General features: G+C 42.5%; 1 protein-coding gene across 3 annotated transcripts; it reads right to left on the reverse strand.

Annotated features, from left to right (window-relative positions):
* Positions 1-404: 404 nt before the first annotated feature.
* On the reverse strand, positions 405-25,729 carry BBS2 (Bardet-Biedl syndrome 2). 3 transcript variants are annotated; one of them, XM_070451284.1, is made up of 17 exons: positions 25,439-25,729; positions 19,249-19,476; positions 17,661-17,786; positions 17,321-17,383; positions 16,425-16,502; positions 12,430-12,534; positions 12,260-12,346; positions 9,269-9,404; positions 8,892-9,031; positions 7,519-7,663; positions 7,256-7,427; positions 6,444-6,573; positions 4,980-5,111; positions 4,402-4,539; positions 3,447-3,559; positions 1,974-2,122; positions 405-874 (listed from the first exon to the last, which is right to left on the reverse strand). In XM_070451284.1, exons 1-17 carry the CDS (start codon positions 25,553-25,555, stop codon positions 768-770), a joined length of 2,166 nt encoding a protein of 721 aa, XP_070307385.1. In that variant the 5' UTR covers positions 25,556-25,729; the 3' UTR covers positions 405-767. The 3 variants fall into 3 exon arrangements, with proteins under 3 accessions (XP_070307385.1, XP_070307386.1, XP_070307387.1); XM_070451285.1 differs by lacking the exon at positions 19,249-19,476 and having other exon boundaries at positions 25,439-25,728; XM_070451286.1 differs by lacking the exon at positions 405-874 and having other exon boundaries at positions 2,006-2,122; positions 3,443-3,559.
* Between the last annotated feature and the right edge of the window lie 369 nt (positions 25,730-26,098).

Genomic DNA, 26,098 nt, shown 5'->3' on the forward strand with positions numbered 1-26,098 from the left:
TCTTTGGACCCAACATTCCTATTGTAAATAAGTTCCTAATAAATCCATATTTGGGACTTCCCTGGTGGTCCAGTGGTTAAGAATCCGCCTTCCAGTTCAGGGGACATGGGTTTGATCCCTGGTTGGGGGATTAAGGATCCCACTTGCTATGAGGCAACTCAAGCCTGTGCGCCACAACTACTGAGCCCAGGCACAACAGCTAGAGAGCCCACGTGCCACAGCAAAGAGCCCATGTGCCACAAATAATACCCTAGAATTGAAAGATAAATATATTCAATACATTGATGGGAGGTTTTACAAAAGGTGCACAAAATGAATATCCAGTTTTTGTTTATCTCCACACAATACAAATGGTTCTATGCAGTCCTGATGTGATTTTTACAGTCAACACAAAGTGCAACACCTTTACGTTTTAATGGAAAAGGAGATGATAATTTTTAATTACAAATTCAATTACAATTTCAAGAAAAGATATATCTATACACTGACTTTACATACGTACAGAAAAACTGGACTTTGAAGCCCTAATGTTTCAAAAGTGTTCATTTCCCTCCATACAAACCAGTATTACTCAGCAACAGTACAACTGATTTTAAAAAAATAGAATACACTTCTAAGATACAGTGCTTTGTCTTTTCATTGGTAAAACTCACCAAGGTTGTTTTTGCTCTCAGCACCCTGGGTTCACCAGGATGTGATCCAAAGCAAACCAGCCTCGAAGTTTAAGGAAACCTTTTCTAGGAACCTGGTTCCCTGTCTCTCCCCTTCTATGAAGAAGCTGTCCCCACCCGCATGATTCGGAACAGCATGTTGATGTTGTTGCTTCGAATGGCGTCCCGACAAGCAGTGATCACCTGGTTCTTTGGTTTGCCAACTGTCAGGGAAGAAACATCAGATCCACATGAGTGAAAAAATTATTAAAGCGAAATTATAAATCAGAAGCCATCTTTAGAAACAACATAAAACTAGAGTAGGGAAGAGTTAGAGATAATACAAATTTAAAAAAAAATTTTTTTCGATTGTTTATTTTTGGCCACACTGGGTCTTGCTGCTGCACTCGGGCTTTTCGAGCGGTGAGGAGTGGGCTGCTCTCCAGCTGCTGTGCGTGGGATTCTCGTTGCAGCGGCTCCTGCTGCGCTCGGGCTCAGGAGTGGCGGTGCACGGGCTTAGTTGTTCCACGGCCTGTTCAATCTTCCCTGACCAGGGATGGAACCCACGTACCCCACACCGGCAGGTGGATCTCAACCACTGGACCACCAGGGAAGTCCTAGATAGTACAAATTTATCTTATCTTACCATTCCCTAAAAAAGATATTCTCATGAGGAACTTTAATCACAAACCAAGCTGAGAGACCATTGTACACCTAGAAACTTCAGAGTCAGTTTTACAGAAAAGGATCCAAGCTTATATCCACTTAGCAAAGATTATTTCTAAAAGGAGGTCAAAGCACTGACTCAAAACAGCAGATTCCAATAGAAGTATTTGAGTATTTAAGGCTTTCCTCTTGGGAATATGTCACTCAGTTTATCTTTAGAGGATGCAGCAGGCTCGGGAAGATCTCACATGCCTTGGACAACTCAGCCCATGCACCACAACTCCTGAGCCTGTGCTCTAGAGCCCGTGAGCTGCAACTACTGGAGTCCTTGTACCTAGGACCACTGCTGGCTCCTGCTCGCCACAACTGAAGAAGGCCCAAGCACAGCAACGAAGACCCTACATAGCCAAAAATAAACAAGTCTTTAAAAAAAAACAAACAAAAAAAAGGAACTGAAAGTCTTTCCCCTCTGAAGTTGGCAGACTAACTAAAGCCAAACAGTAGGCTGGCTAAACTCAAGTGAATGGTACAAACTTGAATGTGAAAGGTATCTTTATAGATACAAGCCCTGATAGGAATTCTTGAAGCTATCACCATCTTTAATGCTTCTCACCCCGAAATTAAAGACGAAATGCAGTGCTACCAAAAGGGACTTACCACGCAGACGACCTGCTCTTTGAATGGCTTGATTTACTGCTTTGAGGCTTCCCAACAGTTCTGTGTGATTGTTACAGCGAATTTTATATCCATTGAGCAAGTCTTTATTAAGGTCATAGAGTTCCATATAGCGATTCTTCATTGTTTTCCTGTGTACATCAATAGAAGGTTAACATCACTGGACCTCAGTACGGCAGGCTTAAATGAAGACTTGCAAACTTCCTAGACACATTTAATAAATGATCAAACAAGATTTTTAGCTATACTGTCATTAAAACAGGGTAACTTCTAAAGTTTGCTTTGAAAACATTGAGAATATTCTATGAACTATTCTGTTTCTTCCAAATAAATGGAAGACAAGTGGCCTTCCTTGGTTATTAATCCATGGTTTGTTTGAATTTAGGAACCAAGAATTATCGTGCCCATGATATAAGGGGTGGGGACAAGTGAGCAAGGTGACAGGCTATATTCCCAAGCTTCAGATTAATACTGACAGTTTCTTATCAAGCTAAATATACACTTACTGTACAACCCAGCAATCACATTATGACACATTTCACCCAGAAGACTGGAAACATGTCTGCAAAAAACCTGTATGCAAATATTTATAGCAGCTTTATTCTCAATCACCAAAGTCTGGAAACAACCCAAATCTCAATTAATTGGTAGGATATTGACCAAGTATGGATATCAATACAATAGAATATTCAGCAATAAAATGGAATGGACTACTGGTAACTTACAACGATGTGAATGAATCTCAACGGCATTATGGTACCTGAAAGAAGTCAGACTCAAAAGGCTGATTCCACTTATATGGATTCCATTTATACTGTCTGATTCCATTTATGTGACAGTTTGGGAAAGATAAAACAATTGGAAGAGAAACTCGATCACTGGCTGCCATGGACTAGAGGTTAGGAGAAGTGCTTGACTGAGGTAGTAGCAACACTATTGTATAAATTTCCCCGAATTTATTGAAGTGTAAACCTAAAAGGGTAAATTTTCTACATGTATAAGTTACATATCAACTAACTTGGCTTTAAAAAATAAAAACTGTGTACATCTGACAGTTTCTAAATGAAATATAAATCAAGAAAAAAGGAATTTAGAGGTTGTTGGTTACTTCCCTCCAGTTTTTTTTTTTTTGTCGCTCAGTCATGTCCGACTCTTTGCGACCCCATGAACTGCAGCCTGCCAGTTTCCTCTGGCAGGAAGAGATCCAGGAATTATCCAGGCAAGAATATTGGAGGGGGTAGCCTTTCCCTTCTCCAGGGGATCTTCCCGCCCCAGAAACTGAATCTGGGTCTCCCGCCTTGCAGGCAGATTCTTCACCGTCTCAGCCACCAGGGAAGCACAGTCAAATGCCTAAAGCCCGCAACATCTCTCTGCTTTAAAAGAAAAAGCCAGAGAGAGGGAAAAAGGGGGAGCCCTAGAGACAAAGCACCTGTCGTGGCCATGGTACATACTCACATGTCCCTCATCAGACGGGCATCTTCAGCTTGGACCAGCAAACTGCGGATCAGATTAGAGTTATCTGCCATGTCAGCACTGAGCTTCTGATGCACGGAGTGGTATTCGTCCACCTGGAAACCATGAACACCACGAGTTAAAAAGGCCTCACCAGCTTCCTGGAAACTAAGTAAGTTGAGAAGGAGCTATCTTCTCTATACCGAGGCCCTGTTTTTTCTGCCGTTCACTTGTTCTATCTTAACTATTCTCTGTTGTTTCATCTCCTCTTCAGTGAAATACTCAAAATGACATTCTGTGTCGAGCTCTTCCACATCTTAGCACTGTGAGCCCAAGAGACACAAATACTAACATTTCAGAGGTTTAGGGTGGGGATGTTATAAGTGGGGACCCATCACAAGCCTTACTTTTGACTTTGGGTTCTTTGTTGTTGTTTAGTCAATAAGTCACATCTGACTCTTTGTGACTCAATGGACTGTAGCCCGCCAGGCTCTTCTGTCCATGAGGTTTTTCAGGCAAGAATACTGGAGTGGGTTGCCATTTCCTTCTCCAGGGGATCTCCCTGACCCAGGGATCAAATTCATGTCTCCTGTATTGACAGGCAGATTCTTTACCACTGAGCCGCCTGGGAAAGCACTAAGCCAGAATGCAAAGTAGATACAACAGATAAGATGAAAAGCTAGCAAATGAAAATGTTACTATATATATTTTTCAAGTATCCTTCCAAACCAAGCACAGAAAGCAGGTGCTCAAGCTAACCACTCACTTTTACAAAAGAAATCCTTTAACTCATGAATTCTCTAATACTAGCTCAATTTTTAGTTTAAGAATTTTTCAAAGTTAAGACATGACTGTCATGTAATATACGTACATTTGTAGTTTCATTAATTTAACAGAAATATTGCAAACATTATTACAACACCGTGTTCTCACAAATTCATCCACCAGGTGCCCTCACCTTAACTAGCACTTTTCGTAATTCTTCAAAGTAGACAGGGAAATCGGCTTCGACCTGAAGGTCTTCAATAGCAAAAAACGATGCCATCGATTGGATGATATCACCAGCCAAATCGATATCATCAGTATTTATAGTGATCTATCCACAGGAAAAAAGACAAGTTAGCATCCTCAGATAGCTGGAACAGTACCCGAACTTCCCCATATTCAACACATTTGTTGAACATAAATTTATATGCAATGATAAATAAAAATAAGGTCCAGCCCTCAAGGAAATAACATTATTTCTAGCAACAGGCCAAGAAAAAACAAGAACAACAAAATCATTCAAACAATGAAAACATTGTGTTCTCTGTATTCCTAAACCATCCCAAACTAGGTGATAAACAGGTGAAGGGAAGTGGGGGAGGGAGGTAGAAAAACTGCTGATATACGTTAGACGCCTGTGTCAGAGGGGATAACACAGTCTAGGTTGAGACATGTGGTTTCACAACCTTGAGATTGGTGTCACCTGCCTCACTTTACACTGAGTGTTAAACGTTTACGTGAGAAATCTGTGTCCATGACAGTAAAAATTACCTCTCCACTAAGTTTTATCTTTATATACAGCTGGCCGCCGTTCCGTAGGGATGTGAAACACACTTGAAATGGAGCGTTCTGAATGTTAGTGCCCTCTGGTAACAGAAAGTTCTGGTTGAGCCACGTAACAACCTTAAAGATGAAGAGTGTGAAATGAATCTCCATTTTAAAAGTACAGTCATTAAGAGCTACCCTTCTTTCTAGTTTTACTACTTGGTTTAAAAAAAAAAAATTACAACTCTTCCCCCACCAAGAAAACAGTATTCACACTCCTTTTTCCCACCTGATACATGTTCTAAGTAACATGTACAATTATATCTAGTCCCATAGCATGCATTTTCTACTCAGACATATGGACATATGTTTTTTAACATTTTTATTTATTTGTTTTTACTTTTTGGCTGCACTGTGTGGCATTCGGGATCTTAGTTCCTCAACCACGGATTGAACCCGAGCCCCTGTAATGAAGCATAGTCTTACCCACTGGATCACCAGGGAAGTCCCCTACTTACTTAACCTTACATGCAATGTAGATATGATTCAAGTACTATGCTAATTCTGTTTACAAGGTGGCTCTTCTGTGGCTCTAGCCTGCTTAAAATCATTCTACTCCATCCTTTACTACATTTAAATAAAGTCTGCACGCACAGACACAGAGATAACAGCCACACTATAAGTAAAGAATAAATCTTAATATAAATAATAGTAATACTTTACAGTGGTTTATAATACAGGTTCCACATAAGATCCACTTGTGAGGCCTTTTGGAAGGGGCCACCTGTAGTCTCAAGTTTCAAAGGCCAGAAAGGGGCCTGAGAATTTCCGTGATTAAAAAGCCTCACTGAGAATTCTAAAGTCCAGCCAAGGTTAAAACCCACAGGTATTACTAGTCCTTTAAACTTTACAAAGTGCTATTATGCCAATTATGTAATCCTCAGGGGCCCCCTGTGAGGTAATACTATCCTCAATAAGGGGAACTCCGCAAGACCCCTAAGAATTTACTTAGTTAAGGTAGCACTTGAACCCCCACAATATTCCCATTTCCAAGGGCCACTCTCTTCCCATTCTGATGCAGGCTCCTCTTAAAACACTAGATCTGGACAATCCCACTAAGACTAACAAAAAGAGGAATTACAAACTGAGAGGAATTCACCTGTGACTAAGGATTGCTTAGGTAAGTAACTTTGAATTAATGATTCAAAATAAATATTTCTGAATTGATTAGCCAAGACAAAAATTTTTGAATAATTTTTTCAAAACGGAAGAAGTTAAAAAAAAATGGAAGAAGTTATTTTAGCAACATTTTCGGTACTTGTTATAAACTATCCCAACTCCAAGCTAACTCCTTCATGTCATATTTACTGCTACCATATAACACACTCATGTAATTTCCCCTTTTCTGTGAAATGACGTCAAATATTCTAAAGTGCAAAAGGGTTGCAAAGAGAAAAGCCAGACACTCACCCTCTGGGCCCGTTCTGCGATGATAAAGTTGACGTGACTGACGGGCTCACTGGCAGGGTCCGGGCTGGTGAGCGCGTACATGGAGAATCGGGGCAGCCGTCTTGTCAGCTCAAACACGTGAAACTGGGTGCTATGGGCAACCAATGGAACAGAAGAGAACTGTTTTTGTTGAATGTTATTTCAAAGGGAAAGCCCCCCCCCCCATAAACATAAGGTCACTACTGAGTCATCAAGCTGTTATTTAAGGGTTTCACTAAAGAAACTCTTGTCTACTCTCCTCCCCCCACCCTCACCTCAAAAAAAACAAAAAACAAAAAAAAAAAATTGAGGGTTCAAGTCCCACAGTAATGCGGTTTGGGATTTAGAGACATGAGTCTGTGTATACATATGCACGCACCCAGGGTTTACAACACCCAAAAAGGAATGTGAAAATGTTTCTATCTTCCACAAATCTAGTGCTTTTCTTCACTGGCTGAGGTTACATATGACTGTCATATAATGGAACCTAAACCCCTGTAGTCTTGGTGGCCAAAACTAAATTACCCATTAAGTGTACTTTTGGAATTGCTGTGAATATGAAATCATCTGACTAAAACCAGAAATAACCATTTCAAACTTACATACTTTTTATTTATTTTTTGGAAAGATTTCGAATTAGAGAAATAAGAAGTCATGGGAAACCTTGCCTGGGTGGAAAGAGCCATTAAGTGGCTTCTCTGGCCCCAGAGAATCCATGGCAAAAGGGGAAATCTACACATTCTCCTCTCCTCTCAGTGCTGCCTGGACATGAACCGCGATGTGCAAAGGGTCACCTGCTCCTGTAACCCACGAAGGTTTTCAAGTGCAGGTCCATGGGGACGTCTTTGGGAGGTGTGATGGGGATGCGGACGGAGCTGGAAAGATGGTGAACACTGGGGTGCACCACATGGCTTTCACCTGCAAAAATGCCCTCCGCAAAAATCAACACTGCTCGGATGATGGTGTCTGCAGGGAAGAGAGGAGACAGCAGTCCAAGAGCCGCCCCCAGATGACACAGGTGCCAACGACCACCAGCCGTGTGTCAGTAACGCCTTACCGTTAGAGGTGGAGATGCACAACTCCGCGTGGGCGGCCTGTGTCTCGCCCCCCAGGTTGACGGAGAGGGCGGTGTGGAGCTTGGTGTTGGCCGGGATCACGCCCCGATGCCCATCAGCCTCGTTCAGTGGACTGCTCAGCTCTGCCTGCAAAACACAACCCGCCTCACTTCCAACTCAGTCCCGGAACAGTGAACTCATGTCAATTTTAAATAATACAGCTATTTGGCTTCAGAAGACAGATCCCCTGTCATCTTATATTCATCCGAGTCTTTAAACGTCAGAGAACTCACCTCATTAGTGCTTTCGCTCTAACCTGGCCTTTTCCCAAAGGGAAATACTCTCATCTCTTCCTGTGGTTAGGGACCACTGTCCCCCAGCACGCCTGTTACATTCTAAAAAAACATTTATTTACTGGCTCTGCTGGGTCTTCGCTGCTGTGTGGGCTTTTTTCTCTAGCTGCGGCGAGGGAGCTTCTCTCTAGTGGCAGTGCACAGGTTTCTCACTGCAGTGGCCTCTCTTGTTGCGGAGCAGAGGCTCCGCGGCGCTCGGGTTCAGTACTCGCAGCTCCCGGGCTCCACAGCAGACTCAGCGGTTGCGGCGCACAGGCTGACGTGCCCCGAGGCACCGGGAGCTTCCCGGACGAGGCATCAAACCCATGTCTCCTGCACAGGCAGGCGGAGTCCTACCACTGAGCCACCGGGGAAGCCGCCCACCTTTTACATTTTTCTGTATTGTTTTGTTTTAAATGAATAAAGAAATTCACTTAGTTTAGCAAATTCAAACAATTATACGTGATGGGACAAATTAAAATCCTACTCCCCAGCTCACCCTCCAGCTAGTTGGATAAGTACATGTACACACATATACACACACACACAATACCACACCCAGAGTCTCTGCAGTTGTCCATGTTTATGTTATTTGTGGTTGAAAAAGACAAAAGATACTCTAAACACACTATTCTTGCTTCCCTTCACTCAATAATACCAGACATCCTTCCACATTAGTCCACGTGTATATACTTCATTCTTTTGAGCTGCTTAATATTCCCCAGCCCACCCTCCCAGGACTGATCAAAAGTTACTGCTGCTTCCACCTGTTCCCTGCTGCAAACAGTGCTGCAGTGTGTGTGAACACTCATGCAAATCTCTCTCTGGCTGAGCTCCCAGGCAGTGGGATTTCTGGGTTAAAGGACACGTGCCCTCTTCATTCTGACACTGGCAAAAAGGCCAGGCCATCTGCCCGCCCATAAGCGGGGAGGGGGAGCCCCCGCCTCGCCAGATGTGGAGACCCTCCTCCTTTCCCAACCACCCATCCTCCTGGTCACTCTCAGCCTCTCAGCCTCCCACGTGCCCGTCCCATCCGGTCCGACCTTGGCGTTGTCCTCATAGTTGCGGAGCTCCAGCAACAGGTTCTGTTTTTTCTGACTCAGCTCTCGGATCAGGTCCTGCTCTAGGCTGGTGTCCATGAGGTTGCCTCTCATCTCAGCCGTGCCCGGCAGGTAGCCCCGGACTGACAAGAGGGAAAAAAAAAACACAGGACTGAGGGAGGGTCCAGGCACAGCCAGGTCTTACTTTTAAGTCATCAATGACCTAGTCTTAAAACCTAAGTTCTCATTTCCCCAACTCAGTTGAATTTATTAGGACGAAAGGGTATCAGCACAAACACTTAATGGTAAGTCTCCCAGGATTCTGACCCAATCAGACTGAGAAATCTGACTTATCAAGGATCTCTCCTATCCCAATTTACTTTCTCCATCCACCGAGCAGCAGATTAACTGTTGGCAGCCATCCATCCGGTAATCTCCCTCCACCACACCAGCAATTGCAGAAGAAAAGCTGTCCTTAAAGATGACCTCCCCGGTCCGGTCATTTCGAGCATCGACCTAAAAATAGAACAAGAACTTGAAAATAGCTTCTGCTACAGGTTCTTAAAAATGACACAGAATTTTTAAAGTTCAATCAGCTCTAGTCTAGAAGTTTTTAAGAGGGCTCCAAGGAGGGGACTTCCCTGGTGGTCCAGTGGTTAGGAATCCATGTTACAATGCAGGGGATAAGAGTTTTATCCCTGGTGGGGTAAATAAGATCCTATGTGCCACTGGGCAACTAAGCCCTCTCGCCACAACTAGAGAGCCTGCACACAGCAGCGAAGGATTCCTCAAGCTGCAACTAACGCCCAATGCAGCCAAATGTAAAAAAAGAAAAAAAAATTTTTAATGAGTACTCCAAGGGGCACCCCCCCGTGGCTTCTCAATACTTAGCTATAACCAGGGGGCCAAGGGACTTCACTCAGCTCTGCTTTTTCTTAAAAGCTGTTTTACATACTGGCCTAGTATTTCATTTGGAAAAGTGGGTTGGCTGAGAGACAGTGCTTTTAGAAAATATATAACACAGTGTGAAAGTCCAAACTGCCCAGGTTCAAATTCCAGCTTTGCCACTCACTACCAGTGGGATCTTGGGCAAACCTCTTAAACATTCTGGACTTGGCTTCCTCATCTGGAGATCAACAGTAAGAACATGAGGAAAATAACTATCTACACGTCAGGGTTGTAACAAGGTCTAAAAGGGTTAATGTGTTAGGCAGGTAGAACAGGGACTGGCACATAGAAGTATACAAGACATATTAGCTCTACATACAAATTTCACCTTTATTATATGTAAATATATAAAATATATTACACCTAAAGTTTTTATTTATTTGGCTGCACTGTGTCTTAGTTGTGACATCAAACTCTTAGCTGCAGCATGGGATCTAGGGATCAAACATGGGCCCCCAGCATTGGGAGTGTGAAGTCTTAATCACTGTTCCACCAGGGAAGTCCCCAGTTATATCTGAAGTTTGAAAAATGCCAAGCAAGCCCAGTCTTCCACCATCCACCCTCTGGAACAGCCCTGTTTAAGGTCCCTTTGCCACGTGAACTACTGAGATACTGCAGAGAGCCCTACAATCATCCACATCTCCTCTTCCCAAACGAGGCAGATAAATAAATCACTGACCCTTCAGAAACGAATGCCTCACAAAACAACGGGGAAGGATAACCACCTAAAATGAGCTTTTGTTCTAAGCAAGAACACATGCACTATTGATAAAAGGCTAGCTACAGAAAATGAAACAGAGCAAGCACCTCAGTGACCACTATTTTTGTCTTTTCATAAACAGCCTTCTGGGCAAAATTTTGCAGTGAAAAACACACTAATTTAGGTCACAGCTTACTACCAGCTCCTACCCCTTGGCTGGAGAATACCATATTCTTAATAACAACATCAGGTCAGCCTGAAAATTATGGATGCTAAAGCTAGTAAAGCAATGAATGGCCTGTACTGACCAGAGTTCCTCACACATTAACAGAAGCCTTGAACTCAGACTGAACTGAACTTGCTTCATTCTAACTTCTCCATGACCTTCAGCACTGTGTTTCCGCAATATTTAGCAAATAAGAGGGTTAACGTGCTAACTAAGAAACAGGGCTACAAATCTGTATTTCTGTGGCTTTTCTATTCTTTTGCTTTATCCAACATGAAAGTTTTGCCATGCAAAAGATGACCCTCCAACTCAACAAATGACCTACTAAAGAAAAAGTTAGTTGGCTAGTTGCTTTTAAATTAAGTAATTTTGCACCTATGTTCACCAGGTGGATCTATATTCCTTTTAATGTTGTTTCTGTTGAGTGAAGATACCAATTGTTCCACTTATTTAATGAACTGTATAGTTTGCTTACCTTTCATATAGCTTAGAACATACAAATTATGATTATTTAATAGCAATTTTGTAAAATTTTGAAAGCATTTAACTAGACAGACTTCGACGTTCAGAGTCAGATCTGAAGGTTACTTTTGATAACTTCTTAAGTCAAGTAGTTTTCTAATTCTTAGATCAATCATAATAATTCATATTCCCCCAGAATAGGGTCCCCTTTTATGGATTTTCAAGTTTTTTAATAAGCAACTACACAGTCATCCTTTGTAATTTTCAACACCCATACCAAAACCAAAACCAAGTGGAGAAGTAGGAACCAACATGACAGGTTTTTTGAACCTGTTTTTCACACAACACCAAAGGGAGGTTACAAGACACTGGCCAAAAGTGAAGGAAAAAATCAAAGAAGAAAAGCTAGAGCTAGCTGATCTCCTTCAGGCCATCAGCACTGACAGATGAAAGAGCTAGGGCAAATGGTATCCATGGAGATCTGGCAGCTCCTTCGGCAGTTTCTAACAAGACAATCCTGACTTGCCAAGAGACTGTACAAACTTCTGATTTGAAGTTAAAAAAGGAAAGAAGGAAAAAAAAAAAAATCCTAGTTTGAAGTTATAGCTTGGAAAACAATGATAACTTTTCCCACTAATTCTAAGATTTTAGTCAAACTTGAAGATTCACTAGAAAAGAGCTACATACACAGTTCACTACTAGCTTACTAAAAATCCTTTTTTTTTTTTTTTTACTTGCCTATGCCTGTGATCAACTTGATTAAATTGATTCCCATCCCTTCAAGGAAGGGACTTAGACCTTCCTGGAGCTCTTCCCCCAAATAGGGCTTATAAACCGAAAGGACGCTCACTCACTTTTAAGTGTTGATAATCAGAGCAGGGAGAAGAAATCCAGGAAGGTTAAGAAGTTACATTTGAAAGCACAGCTGAGAAACTCACATGCATATTCTCCTGTCACTGTTTGGAGTCATGCAGCCCATATATCTCAGATAGTTATGACTTTAAATTATACTTGAACACTACTCTTTAAACTTACCTTCCCATTGGCCCAACCAGTTATCAGTTCACACACTCCATCAGAATTAAGGTCAAAAGCATGAATACTCATGGCATGATTTTTGGACTGAAAAGGAATTTCAATAATTAGTATAGAAATCTCTCAATAAGTATAAAATCCCTGAATATCAGAGGCTGTATCATACAAACTTTAATTCTCCAGTATCGGGCTGTTTTGTCATAAACTCCAACGGTGCCATTGGAAAGGGCATAACCAAATCGATTGCCATACATGGGGCAAAGAGAGGTGATGATCTGCAAAAAATAATGAAAAAAATAAAGTTCATTAAGGCTCAATTTAGTGCAAAATGACTTTATAAAACTGCATACCTTGCTACAAGTGTGTTAAAATTAGGTTTAAATGCACTTCCAATCCACTAGCTGGGAATGTGTTCTTCTCTATGATCCATGTCCTCTATTTCAGATTTGGATCATAAGAATTAAACTCACAAAGTTTACCGTTTTAGATCAAGCATATGTAGCAAATTTCAACAAATTATTTTTTTAAATAATAAAATCGAGGAATTAAGAAGGAAATAAACTATGCACACAAGATCTGGACTATGTAAAATTGATGTTATACATACTAGCTCAAAATATTTTAATGATTATTTCCATTTCCTTAACTTACAATATCCTGCAGTCTAAATTTTAAAAGGACTTATAAAATCCACAATTAAATATATTTTAAGAGTATACTTTTCCAAAGTATAATTTACTGTTTGCTAGAAGAAAACATAATCCTTTAAAAAGCAAAACCCTAGGATACCATGGATTTGTACATATCTAACAATATACAGGGAGAAGGCAATGGCAACCCACTCCAGTACTCTTGCCTGGAAAATCCCATGGACGGAGGAGCCTGGTGGGCTGCAGTCCATGGGGTCGCTAAGAGTCGGACACAACTGAGCGACTTCACTTACACTTTTCACTTTCACGAATTGGAGAAGGAAATAACAACCCACTCCAGTGTTCTTGCCTGGAACCCCAGGGACGGGGGAGCCTGGTGGGCTGCTGTCTATGGGGTCGCATAGAGTCGGACACGACTGAAGTGACTTAGCAGCAGCAGCAACAATATACAGACTGCATATGTTATACTGGAGTATTAATAGGACTGTTAAGAGGATTTAACACACTTAAGAGAATTTACAATTAACAATTTACAAAATCTACAATTTTAGATACTGAACAAAATTATCCGTAAAAGTTAAAATTGAAGTTTAAAGATATCTATGACCCTGCAGATCTACACTCTGACTAATGTAAGAGATAATAAGAAATAAACTGTATAAAGTAGAGAATAGTTATGTAATTTCTTCTACACCTACAGCTTTTCTATAAAACCACCCACTTCACTTAACTCTGAATACAAAGTGCCAGTGGGACTCCAGAATTATTTAGCTCAAGGCATTCTTTTGGCAGTACTGTTCATAATTTTGCCGATGTGCAAAAACACATTTGAACTAAGAGCAAAATCAAACCAGAGGAGAAGAAAACGGCCCTGAAATGAACAATCTTATAAAGTCCACATTTTCCTAAATTTAGCCCCAGTTTCCTTAGATCCCTTAGTCCTTTATAAGGTCAATAGTTTCTTCTTTTGTGGACTAGAGGATCAAAAGGCACATCAAATTCCTCGCTGTTATTTCATGTTCTCCTGTCCTTTTCTAGGATTTAGAAAAAAGGTGTTTCACAGAATGTACTCCCCCTGACATCTAGTATTGACAATTAACAGAAATCCAACAAAACCTCAATGATTCCCCAAATGGGAAAAGATTTACTATGAATTTAAATGAAAGGGAAATGGTAATGAAGAACCCAGCACTTACAGGTCATTAATTGTCAAGCTGGCAATCCCCTTCAACAATCTAATGAAATTAAAAGACGCTTACTCCTTGGAAGGAAAGTTATGATCAACCTAGATAGCATATTAAAAAGCAGAGACATTACACTGCCAAAAAAGGTCTGTCTAGTCAAGGCTATGGTTTTTCCAGTGGTCATGTATGGATGTGAGAGTTGGACTGTGAAGAAAGCTGAGTGCCAAAGAATTGATGCTTTTGAACTGTGGTGTTGGTGAAGACTCTTGAGAGTCCCTTGGACTGCAAGGAGATCCAACCAGTCCATCCTAAAGGAGATCAGTCCCGGGTGTTCATTGGAAGGACTGATGCTGAAGCTGAAACTCCAATACTTTGGCCACCTCATGTGAAGCATTGACTCATTGGAAAAGACCCTGATGCTGGGAGGGATTGGGGGCAGGAGGAGAAGGGGACGACAGAGGATGAGATGCCTGGATGGCATCACCGACTTGATGGACATGAGTTTGAGTGAACTCTGGGAGTTGGTGATGGACAGGGAGGCCTGGCGTGCTGTGATTCATGGGGTCACAAAGAGTGGGACATGACGGAGTGACTGAACTGAAGGACGCTCTCTAGAAAAGCAGACGTGAAACACATACAGGTACACAAAATCCCCATATGGACACACATCTTCAGATATGCACTGCTTTTGGCACTCACTTCTCCCCTTCATTTTCCTCTACCCACAACTATCAGCTTACAACCATAAAAAGTGTGAGTACATAAGAAGTAGAGTCAGGAAAAAAAAAAAGTAGAGTCAGATTAAGTAAAAATCTATAGTAAAAGTGAAGAAGTGAAGTGAAGTCGCTCAGTCGTGTCCGACTCTTTGTGACTTCATGGACTGTAGCCTACAACGCTCCTCCATCCATGGGATTTTCCAGGCAAGAGTACTGGAGTGGGTTGCCATTTCCTTCTCCAGAGGATCTTCCCGACCCAGGGATTGAATCTGGGTCTCCTGCATTGTAGGCAGACACTTTACCATCTGAGCCACGAGGGAAGTCCATATAAACCCTTCAAAATCACTGGTAACACTTTATATATCAATACGCACATTTTGCTTTTTGGTCTCCCTTTGGCAGGCAGGGGAACAGAAACCTGATGTCCCTAAACAGCTTTTGTACGTGAAGAGAAGCAAGGATGAGTTCTCATCCCAAGGTGAGTTCTCAGGCTGCTGCCCTCAATTTTTTGATACAACCTCCCAAACACCAGTTGATACAATTCTGCACAATACCACCATTTGGATCTCTAAGACTTCCTTCTGTTGTTTTTTTCTGTCCATTTACAGGGCTCACAAGTCAATGCTCCTTTATTTCCATCTCCTTCCTTAATTTAGAATATCCTAATTATCTTTTTGGTTTCCATCTTGCCCAATCCTGGAAAACCATCAGCAAATAAATATTCTAAGAATACCAAACCATAAGGGATAAGGGCAATCTTTAGACACTGTTTAAAAAAAAGACAACTCTTTCAGAAACATTTCAGTTTGAATTACATGAGTAATTCTAATCATAAAGAAACTAGTCAAGTTCTCTGACATCTAGTTTTTAAGTTTACCAACAGAAATGTGCCTAAGAAGTACTTAATTTGAATGAAGAGAAAAAGTCTAAAACCCTCACAGATACAGTTCATTCAATATTCAATCCCATTTAATACACATGATGAGAAGCAGGAGGAGGACCTGACCATGCCACTTAATAGCCATGACCTTTTGAGAGTAACTTAACAAACAAACATAACATGTTCCCTCATCTGTAAAATGAGAACTACTAATTCCTTCATAATTGGGCTGTTGTTGGATTAAATGAGTAGCTCATGTAAATAACTTAGAACAGTGTCTGGCATGTATCAGGTGCACAATAAATGGTTGCCATTATTATTATTATTATATAATAGCTCACTAAAAGAAATACCTTTTGTGCTCCATAATTTTTGTCTAATCAGTGTTTTCGAAAATAACTTTTTTCTTTTTTTCATTGGAGTACAATTGTTCTATAATGCTGCATTAGTCTCTGCTGTGCAACAATGTGACTGAGCTGTATGTATACATAAATGCCCTCCCTCTAGAGCCTCCCTCCCACCTCCCCTTCCTCTGGGTCATTAGAGAGTGCTGAGTCAAAATATATCTCGATAAAGGATATTTAAAGGCTTCTTTTTCTGTAACGTACTACTCTATTTAATCCCCACAGTCTTTACCGTAAAACTGGGTAGTGAGATATCCCAGCACTCTCTCTTTATGCTACATTTGACTAGGCTAATCTGTCAAGGTTATCATAATTCTGAGGTGGTGCTTACCTCTGTTTCTGTTATTTCTGCCACTATCTCATCTTCTTTGAAAACTCGGATATCAAAATCCTCAGATCCAACAAGAAGCTGAAAGGAAAAAAAAAAAAAATCAGGCATATTTAGTTCAGTAAGTGAAGACAGCAAAATTTCCATAAATAAAACAAAAAAAACTGCATGATACTTTGTAAGCTGCTAGAGCCACCCAGGAATTCCAACTTCTCGGTGATGGATGCTCAGAAGGGTTCCTTCCACTGAGAAGGTCGTGAGTTGGTCAGTGAAGAAACACTGGTTACTACAGATCCTGCCACGTGGGCACCTCCTACCAGAACAAGTTCTTTCACCAGGCACCTGAAAATGCTCCCTGACTCGGTATCTGTCTGCCCGCAGGTGAAAGCCCTGCTGCAAAAGCCAGAGCCCAGTATCTGCAGACAATCGGAGGGTAGGTCAGTGTCCAACACAGTACTTCACTGGCTGCTCAAGAGGTTAATTTCTAGAGAAACCGTTAGAGTAATTTAAAAAGCTAAAAGCCAATCTCTAAAACTTCCAGATTCCTGAAAAAGTTGGCCAAAACTGAGACCTAGGTACTAATATGATTTTAAAACACTGGAATCAAGTTATAAGACTGTGATTGTGACTGTGATCCCAACAACTATTTTGCCCTCTCCCCCATCAGGTGTCTTTGAAATATGGTCTTGATCTCTGTATTTAACAAACCCAAGTGAATTACTGTTCAAAAGAGAGGAGAAAGACAAATGAAGCCAATTAGTTCCTCATTCAGGCAACAGAACAGCAAAATCAACCCTGAGAAGCTAACAGTTCTCTTAACACGATGGTCACTGTCCTGGGGAAATGTGTGTACTCAGCTGAGAAGTACACACAAGAGGAGGATCTCCTCCCCCACACACCTCTTTCTTTCCATCGCCATCGAAGTCACACAAGGCCAAGGAATGGACGTTATCGCCAGTAACCTGAAAATAAAGCCCAAGTCATTACTATGCCATTTCTATTCACTTAATCCAAACACAGGAGCTACATGAAAGACAGGATGAAATAAACCACGAATTTAAAATTCACAGTACTCACAGCCTTTTTTTAATGTATAAAATTATAAATACTGTTTTATTTTGTTTCCATTATTCATTACTGTCAGTGGTTAAAAACAAACAAACAAGCAAACAAGACCTAAAGAACATTAAAAAGTAAAAATGTTTAAGAGTACTAAAGAGAGTATTTCGTTCTTCATACCGTCCAAAAGAGATCATTTCCTTCATGATTGAAACCCTGCAGAGCACAGTTTCCACCGATAATTGCAAGAGGAGAGGGGATGTCTCCCAGCGTCCCCAGCACGATTGCATTGGCCCCATCTGCTACCTGAGAAGAAAAACAGAAAAGACAAACCCTCAAACACAGTGCTGCAAGGCACACTGGAGGTAACGTACATCCTTCTTTTTATCTGGAAACTCAAAGGCCTCTGTCATCATTCCTGAGAAGCCACCTGGTCTCCTGAGAGGCAGGCCAGAGCTGTCCATCAAGGACAGTGTCTGTGGCTAACGCGGCTTATGCAAGGATGAGCACTGACTCAGGATAAACTCAGGCCCTTGGTCTCTTGCACTAACCTGCTATGATAACCCACTCTAAAACCCCAGGCTCTCTTGGACCACCGAGTTCTAGAGGCCAAATTCTCAGATATCAGACGTAATGCCTTTAAAACACCCAAACTTTTGTAATCTACTTTAACCACTTTAGATGGAAATCTATTACTACTGATTAATTACTTCTCTTACTACTGCTCATTTTTAATTATAAGTACTAAAAACTACAAGCACCTATAGATCCACCATTCTGAACTAGTAAATGTCTCAGACTTCTTGAATAAAATACATAAGCACAGTTTGATGAAAATGTTCTAAAACTGATTGTGGTGATGGTTACACAACTCACTGAATAGACTAAAAACTACTGGACTGTATGCTTTAAATAGGTGAACTGTATGGTATGTGAATTATATCTTAATAAATCTGTTATCAAAAAAAGTAAAAGATTACTTTTTTGATGATCCCATTTTGTAAACAAAAAAAGAATTCACTCACAAATACTAAGTAAAAAGTTAGGATAAATCAATCAAGAGTTAAGTTATTTCCAAATGAAGAAATTATGGGTGATTATTTTTACTTTGCTTCTATTTTTATATAATAAGTATGGATTATCTGAGTATTAAAGTTGCAGCAGCCTGTAGATGGCAGGCTATGGTAAGTGCTTCTCCTGGAAACTACTAAACTTCAGTGCAAAGCCACCAGGAGACCTGTTTGCTGGCTTTCTGGCTGCTGGCTGCATTTTTAATGACAAATCTTGACAGATGAAAGTATCAACAGATACGCTGTTGTTTTTCAGTTGCTAAGTCATTTCCAACTCTTTTGCAACCCCGTGGACTGTAACCTGCCAGGCTCCTCTGTCCATGGGATTTCCCAGGCAAGAATACTGGGGTGGGTTGCCATGTCCTTCTCCAGGGGATCTTCCCGACCCAGGGATCGGACCTGCACCTCCTGCATTGGCAGGTGGGTTCCTTACCTCTGAGCCACAGGGAAGCTATCAATAGATAATACCTCCTGAAAGATAATCTGGAGCATCACCAAATGATTACCAACCATGACCAAATAAGTGTCAACGAGATGTAAATGGCAAAACATGCATTTTTTTTTTTAACTACACTACAACAGCCACATAATAAACCCAAATGTATGTCTGATCTCTTTCAAGCATTTAAAAAAAAATAAAAAACCAGTGGACATTAATGGGAAGTGGGAGTTCTATGGTTATAAATGGGTATACTTGCCTCTCTGTAGAACAAATCTGAATTATTGTAGACATCATAAGCTAACAGATTGGTCTGTGTTCCCACTAAAAGAGCATCATAGCCAAGTTCAGGGTTCAGTACTCCTGCGGTCAGGCAGCTGACTGTCTGGTTAATGTTGAGAAGTGAAACATCAGACTCCAGGGGGCTCTGGAGGACCCTGGGTGCATCGAGATGTTGGTTCCGTGCATGAGGGTTGTGAATAAAAACCTACAACAAAAAGTTAATTACATCCCCTTAACATCAAAAAAATGTAAAATTAACATAGTTTTATTAAAAGGCTCAGGTTATTAACAAATTACCAACACTAACAAGAAGGGATTTAATCATCCACAAAACTTAAAAACACCCATACACAGTTCTGTGCATGGCTGGCTTTCAATCACTTCAAAGTGTGGAAATCCAGTGGCTCTCAGCCTTGTAAAGACCGAGATATAATGGCCAAGATCTAGTTGTCACTTCCCAGGGCAGCTTACATACAACCAACCGGCAGGACATTCAAGCACTCTTACAAACCAGCCTTTTCCTGGTCAACCTATAGGAAATTGCTATCAGTTACAATGAGACTGAGCACACAAAGATCAGAGAAAACACTTCATTATCTTTCAGCCCAACGCCTAACAAATTCACTTCCTGACCCTTAAAACCGATCGGTAGTAAATCTGTCTTATAATCCTAAACTGAGTCACACAAAGCAAGCTTCTTGAAGGCTTTCATAGTCTATACAAGTAGACAGAATTAACTCCAAGTTAATTAATCTAGCAGTTTCCACTATCACAAATATAATCATCTGAGTGTCCTTACAAATCCTTAAATTTCCTTGGGCTTCATATGTAAAAGGAGGTCTAGACTAGAAGAAGCACTCTCAAGAGGGATGATGTTGCTCCCAAAATGGGTAATTGGGTTTGGGGTGGGGAGGATCTTAGACATTAAGTCATAGAGATACAGTACAGAAATCTCAGGGAAATTTTCATTTTCTGAAAAAAAAAAAAAAAAAAGCAATATAAAAGGCAATATGGAAAAAAAAAGGATGAGAAACTAGAGATCCCTTAAGCCCCCATCTAGTTCTAAAATTTGCTAATTTATTTATCTTTGGCTGTGCTGAGTCTTTGCTGCTACGAGCAGCACTTTTCTCGAGTTGCAGTGAACAGGGGCTACTCTCTGGTTGCAGTGCGCAGGCTTCTCCTTGTGGTGGCTTCTCTCGCCGCGGAGCACAGGCACCAGGGTTTGTGGGCTTCAGCAGTTGCAGCTCCCAGGCTCGAGAGCACAGGCTCAACAGTTGTGGTTCATGGGCTTAGCTGCTCTGAGAAAATTTTCTAATTTTAAATGAGCATTTCAACCCTTTGGTGTAAATCTGTAACCCAGGGAGGCGGGTTTGGTTGCTCGCCACTCAAAAGGCCAATACCCGAGAGACGAGTGTTGGTGGGAAAGGAAATTTTGCTTTATTCAAGAGGCCAGAATCCTGGGAAGAAGGCGGACTAACACCCTGAGACTGTCTCCAAGTTGCCAGATAGGAAACAAAAATTTTAAAGGCAGTGTGGGCAGGAGGGGGCCACAGGGCATGCGAGCAGCTCGCGCACAATTCTTGGACTGGTTGGCATCAAGGAAGGTTTTAAGCATCACCTGTCTTCTGGTTTCAACCCAGTCTGGGGTCTATATGCTCATGATCAGCAGTTTTCAACTGGTAGGGGTCTGCTTCCTATAAAAACAACTTAGGAATGTGTGTCAGACCTTCATAGTTTTCAGCGAACTGGGAGTTGGGAGTCTGGTTAACTCTATAGTCCAAACTGTTCCCAGTTTCCCAGCTTAAAAGCTTGTTTCTACGCCTTCACATTCCTAGACATTAACACTTGAGCCAGCCTTCTGAGACTCAAGGGAGGCCTGGCAGACTAAAGCTTTTCAACAAACAAGAAGTAGAGGACACAGTTGGTTGGGGTGGGGGGGCTGTCCCAGGGAGGCCCCCTAGGGTCCAGCTTGGTTACAGTCTCCTCTTTTCTCTGATACTCCTCAAGCCTGAGGGTGTGGAACAAGAAAGGAAATAGAGAGTTTTGGATAGAGAAGTTAAATCATTAACTCGGTAGAGGAACTCAGTATTAGGGCACTTGGTTTTAAACCCAAGCAGGATTAATTTTAAATTATTATCTAAACAAGGCAACCTATTCAACAAAAGATAATTTTTATAAGACTTATTAGACTTAGATGTCCATTGACAGATGACTGGATAAAGAAGTGGTGGTGCATATACACAATGGAATACTATTCAGCCATAAAAAAGGAACGCGTTTTAAGTCACTTGAACTGAGGTGGATGAACCTAGAGTCTGTCATACAGGGTGAAGTAAGTCAGAAAGAGAAAAACATATATATTAACACGTACATACGGAAACTAGAAAAATGGAACTGATGAACCTATTTGCAGGGCAGGAAGAGAGATGCAGACATAGAGAACTCAGTGGGGGAAGGAGAAGGTGGGATGAATTGAGAGAGTAGCATGGAAACATATACACTACCATATGTAAAACAGACAGCTAGTAGGAAGTCGCTGCGTAACACGGCAAGCTGAACCCAGTGCTCTGTGACAACCTAGAGGGGTTGGGTGGCGGTGAGGAGGGGATATATGTATACATATGGCTGATCCACGTTTTTGTACAGCAAAAACAAACCACCTTGAAAAGCAATTATCCTCCAATTAAAAATAAATTTAAAAAAAAGATTGGTGAGAAATCTATAGAAAAGGTGTGTAGCTACTGAATATTGTGTTCACGCTCTCATTTGTGTCATACTTTACAACATGCTTTTATAAACATTACTGCATTTGTTCCTCCGGATATACAGAAGAGGTGAGAGGGGTTAAGGCCTTTCCTTCCTCAAGGTCTCACCGCTGATAAGTGACAGGAGTAAGACACAAGCCTGGTGTCAGGCTCCACTCATCTCCAGCCATATCTTACTTCCTTTTATAACAGTCTTGAACAAAAGAATTCTTACCAAGTCTCCTAGTAATTAGATAGGCTGAAAAAGAACTGGAAGAAAAATAACCTGTGGACTTCATGTTCATTGTTATTGGGATGAAAGGAGTTTGAGGTTTATTGCCGGAGTCCCAGGAGTCTGGTTCCTCCCACTGTTTTCTACATACAGAAATCAGACCAGGAGACGACTCTGGCCCACAGGCTCAGTCACTCCCAGGGCCTTTATCCAGGGCTTCCCTGGTGGCTCAGGGGTAAAGAACCTGCCTGCCAATACAGGAGACCCAAGAGACTAGAGTTCGATCCCTGGGTGGGGAAGATTCCCTGGAGGAGGAACTGCCAACCCACTCCAGTGTTCCTTCCTAGAAAATTCCATGGACAGAGAAGCCTGATGGGCTACAGTCCACGGGGTCACAAAGAGTCAGACACGACTGAGCACGCAGGCATGCACGCGCGCGCGCACGCACACACACACACACACACGGTGCCTTCAAGCCAAAGAATTGGCTGTAATTTACACATCTGTTCTAGCTGAGGGGGTGCTGCTGCAATATATATTCCATGGTGAGAGGAAACATGTCCCCAGATGAACTAATGTTCATCCTGCAAGAAATTCCTTTTCAAAATATCCTTGCTCAGGTGCAGAGACTAGTTCCCAGTAAGCCAGCCCCACCTTCACAACAGAGTCCCACAGAAAATGATGAAATTCTGTTTCTAAAGACATGGGCCCCCACAGTCAAGGAGGGCTTCAGCCTTACTGGAGATGTTTGTTTTTAAAGGAAACTATATTTTTGTGTGTTGTCTGGATCATAAAATGGTGCCTTTTTTTTTTTAGTCTAAAGATCAGGTCAGAACTTCCCAGGTCTGTTTTTGAAGTTCTGAATATAACGTATCTGATTAGAGAGAACATAGGAACTTCCATCTCTCCCTTTTTCCCCTGTCTTCAGAAACAGACCGAGAATAAGGGGTCCCTGCCTCCCCCTCTAGGTCACATTCTAATGAAAGGGTTTCCAGAGAAACCTGCTTCCACTCCTGCATCTCTGTTGCAGTACCAGCCAGTAATCCTTCATTTGAAACATAAACCAAATCCCAATCACCCATTTTATCAAAAACCAAGGTCTCTGCTATGGCTTATGAGGACCTATATGATCCAGCTACTGGCCACCTCACTGCTTCCCTCATTCCATTCCAGTTCCAGAAGCCTTCCTGTGTTTCTGGAACACATCAAGTATACCCTCTACCTCAAAGCCCGTGTGTACTTGCCGATACACTTAATTCCACCTATCTTCAGGGCTTGTTTCATTGCCTTCAAACCTCTGATCCACAGTTATCCTATCAGAAACCTATCTGATCACTCTGTCTAAAACTGCCATTACCCCTCTGCAGACTGTGTGTATCTGTTTACTGTCTAGCTCCTTCTCTCAAATGTAACCTCCAAGGGAGTGGACAGAAGTGTTAATCGCTCGGCCGTGTCCAACTCTTCACAGCCCCATGGACCGTAACCGAGGAGCCAGGCTCCTCTGTCCATGGGATTTCCCAGGCAAGAATACTGGAGTGGTTTCCCACTTCCTTCTCCAGTGGAGCTTCCTGACCCAGGAATCAAACCCATGTCTCCTGTGTCTCCTGCACTGGCCGGCGGGTTCTTTACCACTAGCGCCACCTGGGAATAAAACCAGTAAGACTTGTCTGTCACATTCACCCTTGTAACTACAGACTTAAGAACAGTGCCCAGCACACAGCAAGCCCTCAGTAAACCCAGGGCTGAGCTAATATCAATGGGACTTTTTCAGCCCATTTATGTAGCTGCTGTGTACCTACAGAAAAACCAGTAAGAATTTCTTTCTGGTATTTGTCAGTGCCTCCTCACCTTATTACACCTAACATTATTACGTGCCAGGCTCTGTGCTAAGTGTTTTCCTCCATCACACAACTTTATTGAAATGAATCACTACTTTTTAATTGATGTATCCCAAGGCGGAGCAAATGAGAAAACCTATTGGAGGTGGAAGTGTCTTGAAAACTATAAATCATTATATAAATGTCAACTTGTTAAATCCACACTGGGTCAGAGAACAGGCACTCTAATCTCATTTCTACCGCTTTCCAGTTGAGCAGCCTCAAACATTGCTTTGAACCTCTCTAAACCATTATTTCTAATCAGTAAAGTGGGAGTAATAAAAAGAAAATAACAGCTAACAATTAGTGACCACTGCCTATATGCCAAGAGCATGACACATAGTAACTTACTTAATCCTCTTAACAACTCTATGTGGTAGATACTATTAAGCACCTTGCCCAAGGTCATGAAATCAGTAGGTACCAAAGCCAGGATCTACCACACCTGTGCTATGCTACAGCAGTTGGCAATTTAGCAAGGACGCTGAGATAATTAATGTAATAAGGCTTTGTAACTGTTAGCAGTCATTAAGCTCGGCGTCACTGTATTCCATGTTTTTTGGGCATTCCTCCATCAGCACACATAGTGCCCTGATTTGCCCTGTCTGTTGTCCTTCTGGACTAGGAGCTTTGTGAAAACACAGATTCCAGCTTTATCTCTGAATCCCCAAGTTCTAGCACGAAGAAGGTGTTCAGTAAGTCTGGTGCGATGTTGAATGACCGTATCTTTTTCGTCTCCGCGACGCCCACACTTTGCACAGCGCAGGGTACACAGTAAGCCCCTAATAGGTACTGAGTGAATAAATTACAGGAAGAGACATGAATGTACACGGATAAAGATCAAAAGAGCAATTTGAACCATTTAAGTCAGAGGTATCTATAATTTTTTTTTTTCCCTGCCGTAGAGTTGCTTGGCTCTGAGAGGCAGTCTGAGATGCTAGGAGGTTCCCAGCGAAGGGCAGAGGCTCTGGGCTTGAATCTGGGAGTCCTCCATTACTGCTAACCCTGACCAAGGCCTTCCCTGCAGGGGACTTCTCTTCCCTATGCTCCCTATCTGTAAAGAGACTCCAACACCATCCGAGTCGAAGAGCCCGAAGACAAGTTAACTGCTCCGGTAGGGCCGTTCCGCTTTGTTATTCAGGATTTCTGCGCAGAACCGAGAGCTGGCAAGGCTACCGACCCGTTGCCGGGCAACCCTGGCTGGGGGCGGGGTCTGAGAAGGAGCGGCGGGATTGCAGGGACGCGGCCCGCGGAGGTCGTGGGGACCCCAGGGGCCCGGGCCCCGTGCGGGTGGGAACGGGTGGGAGCGGTTACCTTGCCCGCTTGGGTAGCGGCCGCGAGGCACGGGTGAATCCCGTCGTAGCGCCCTACGGCCACCATACGGGGGTTGATTTTGTGGCGCAGTTTCAGGGTGAACACGGGCTGCAGCATGTTGGCGGCGGTTCTGGAGAAGAGGGTTAGTGGCCCGAGACCGGCGCTGCGGTCCCGGCCTCACCGAGGCGTTGAGAGGCGCGGAGACCAGACCGGACCGGGTCTGGCTTCATCAGGCCAGGCGGGAAACTGATGAAGACTCGAGTCGGACCCGAGGCCGCGAGCTCTTTTTGCGGCTGCGCAGGCCCGCCCACCGAGTTCCTGCAGCTGCGCGGTCGGGCCTCGGCGGGGTTCTGCCATTTTCCTGCTTTAACTTACCGCGGGCCTCGGCGGGGTTCTGCCATTTTCCTGCTTTAACTTACCGGCACTGGATTCAATTCAACTCCGGGTCTACAGTGGCGGTGTTTGAGCCATCGCACCCCTGGGGCTTCTCATTCTAGCACCACAACCAAGCTGCCCAACTGTTACAGCTTACACATACTTCTGTCTACCCAACTCCAAGGGCTTATTCAATAAATATGCCTTGAATGTGTGTGTTAGTCGCTCAGGCGTGTCCGACTCCTTGCGACCCCGTGGACTGTAGCCCGCCAAGCTCCTCTGTCC

This window comes from Odocoileus virginianus, chromosome 20 (genome assembly GCF_023699985.2).
Source record: "Odocoileus virginianus isolate 20LAN1187 ecotype Illinois chromosome 20, Ovbor_1.2, whole genome shotgun sequence".
In the NCBI taxonomy this organism is placed as follows: Eukaryota; Metazoa; Chordata; class Mammalia; order Artiodactyla; family Cervidae; genus Odocoileus; species Odocoileus virginianus.

What these genes read in the sequence shown, in the direction of transcription:
- BBS2 (XM_070451284.1), bottom strand. Translation starts at nt 25,555, where the DNA reads ATGCTGCAGCCCGTGTTCACCCTGAAACTGCGCCACAAAATCAACCCC. An exon ending in ACTATGAGGACAACGCCAAG is followed by an intron (nt 7,664 to 8,891) that starts GTCGGACCGGAT and finishes TGTGTTTTGCAG; the next exon opens with GCAGAGCTGAGCAGTCCACT. An exon ending in GTGCATCTCCACCTCTAACG is followed by an intron (nt 7,428 to 7,518) that starts GTAAGGCGTTAC and finishes TCTTCCCTGCAG; the next exon opens with ACACCATCATCCGAGCAGTG.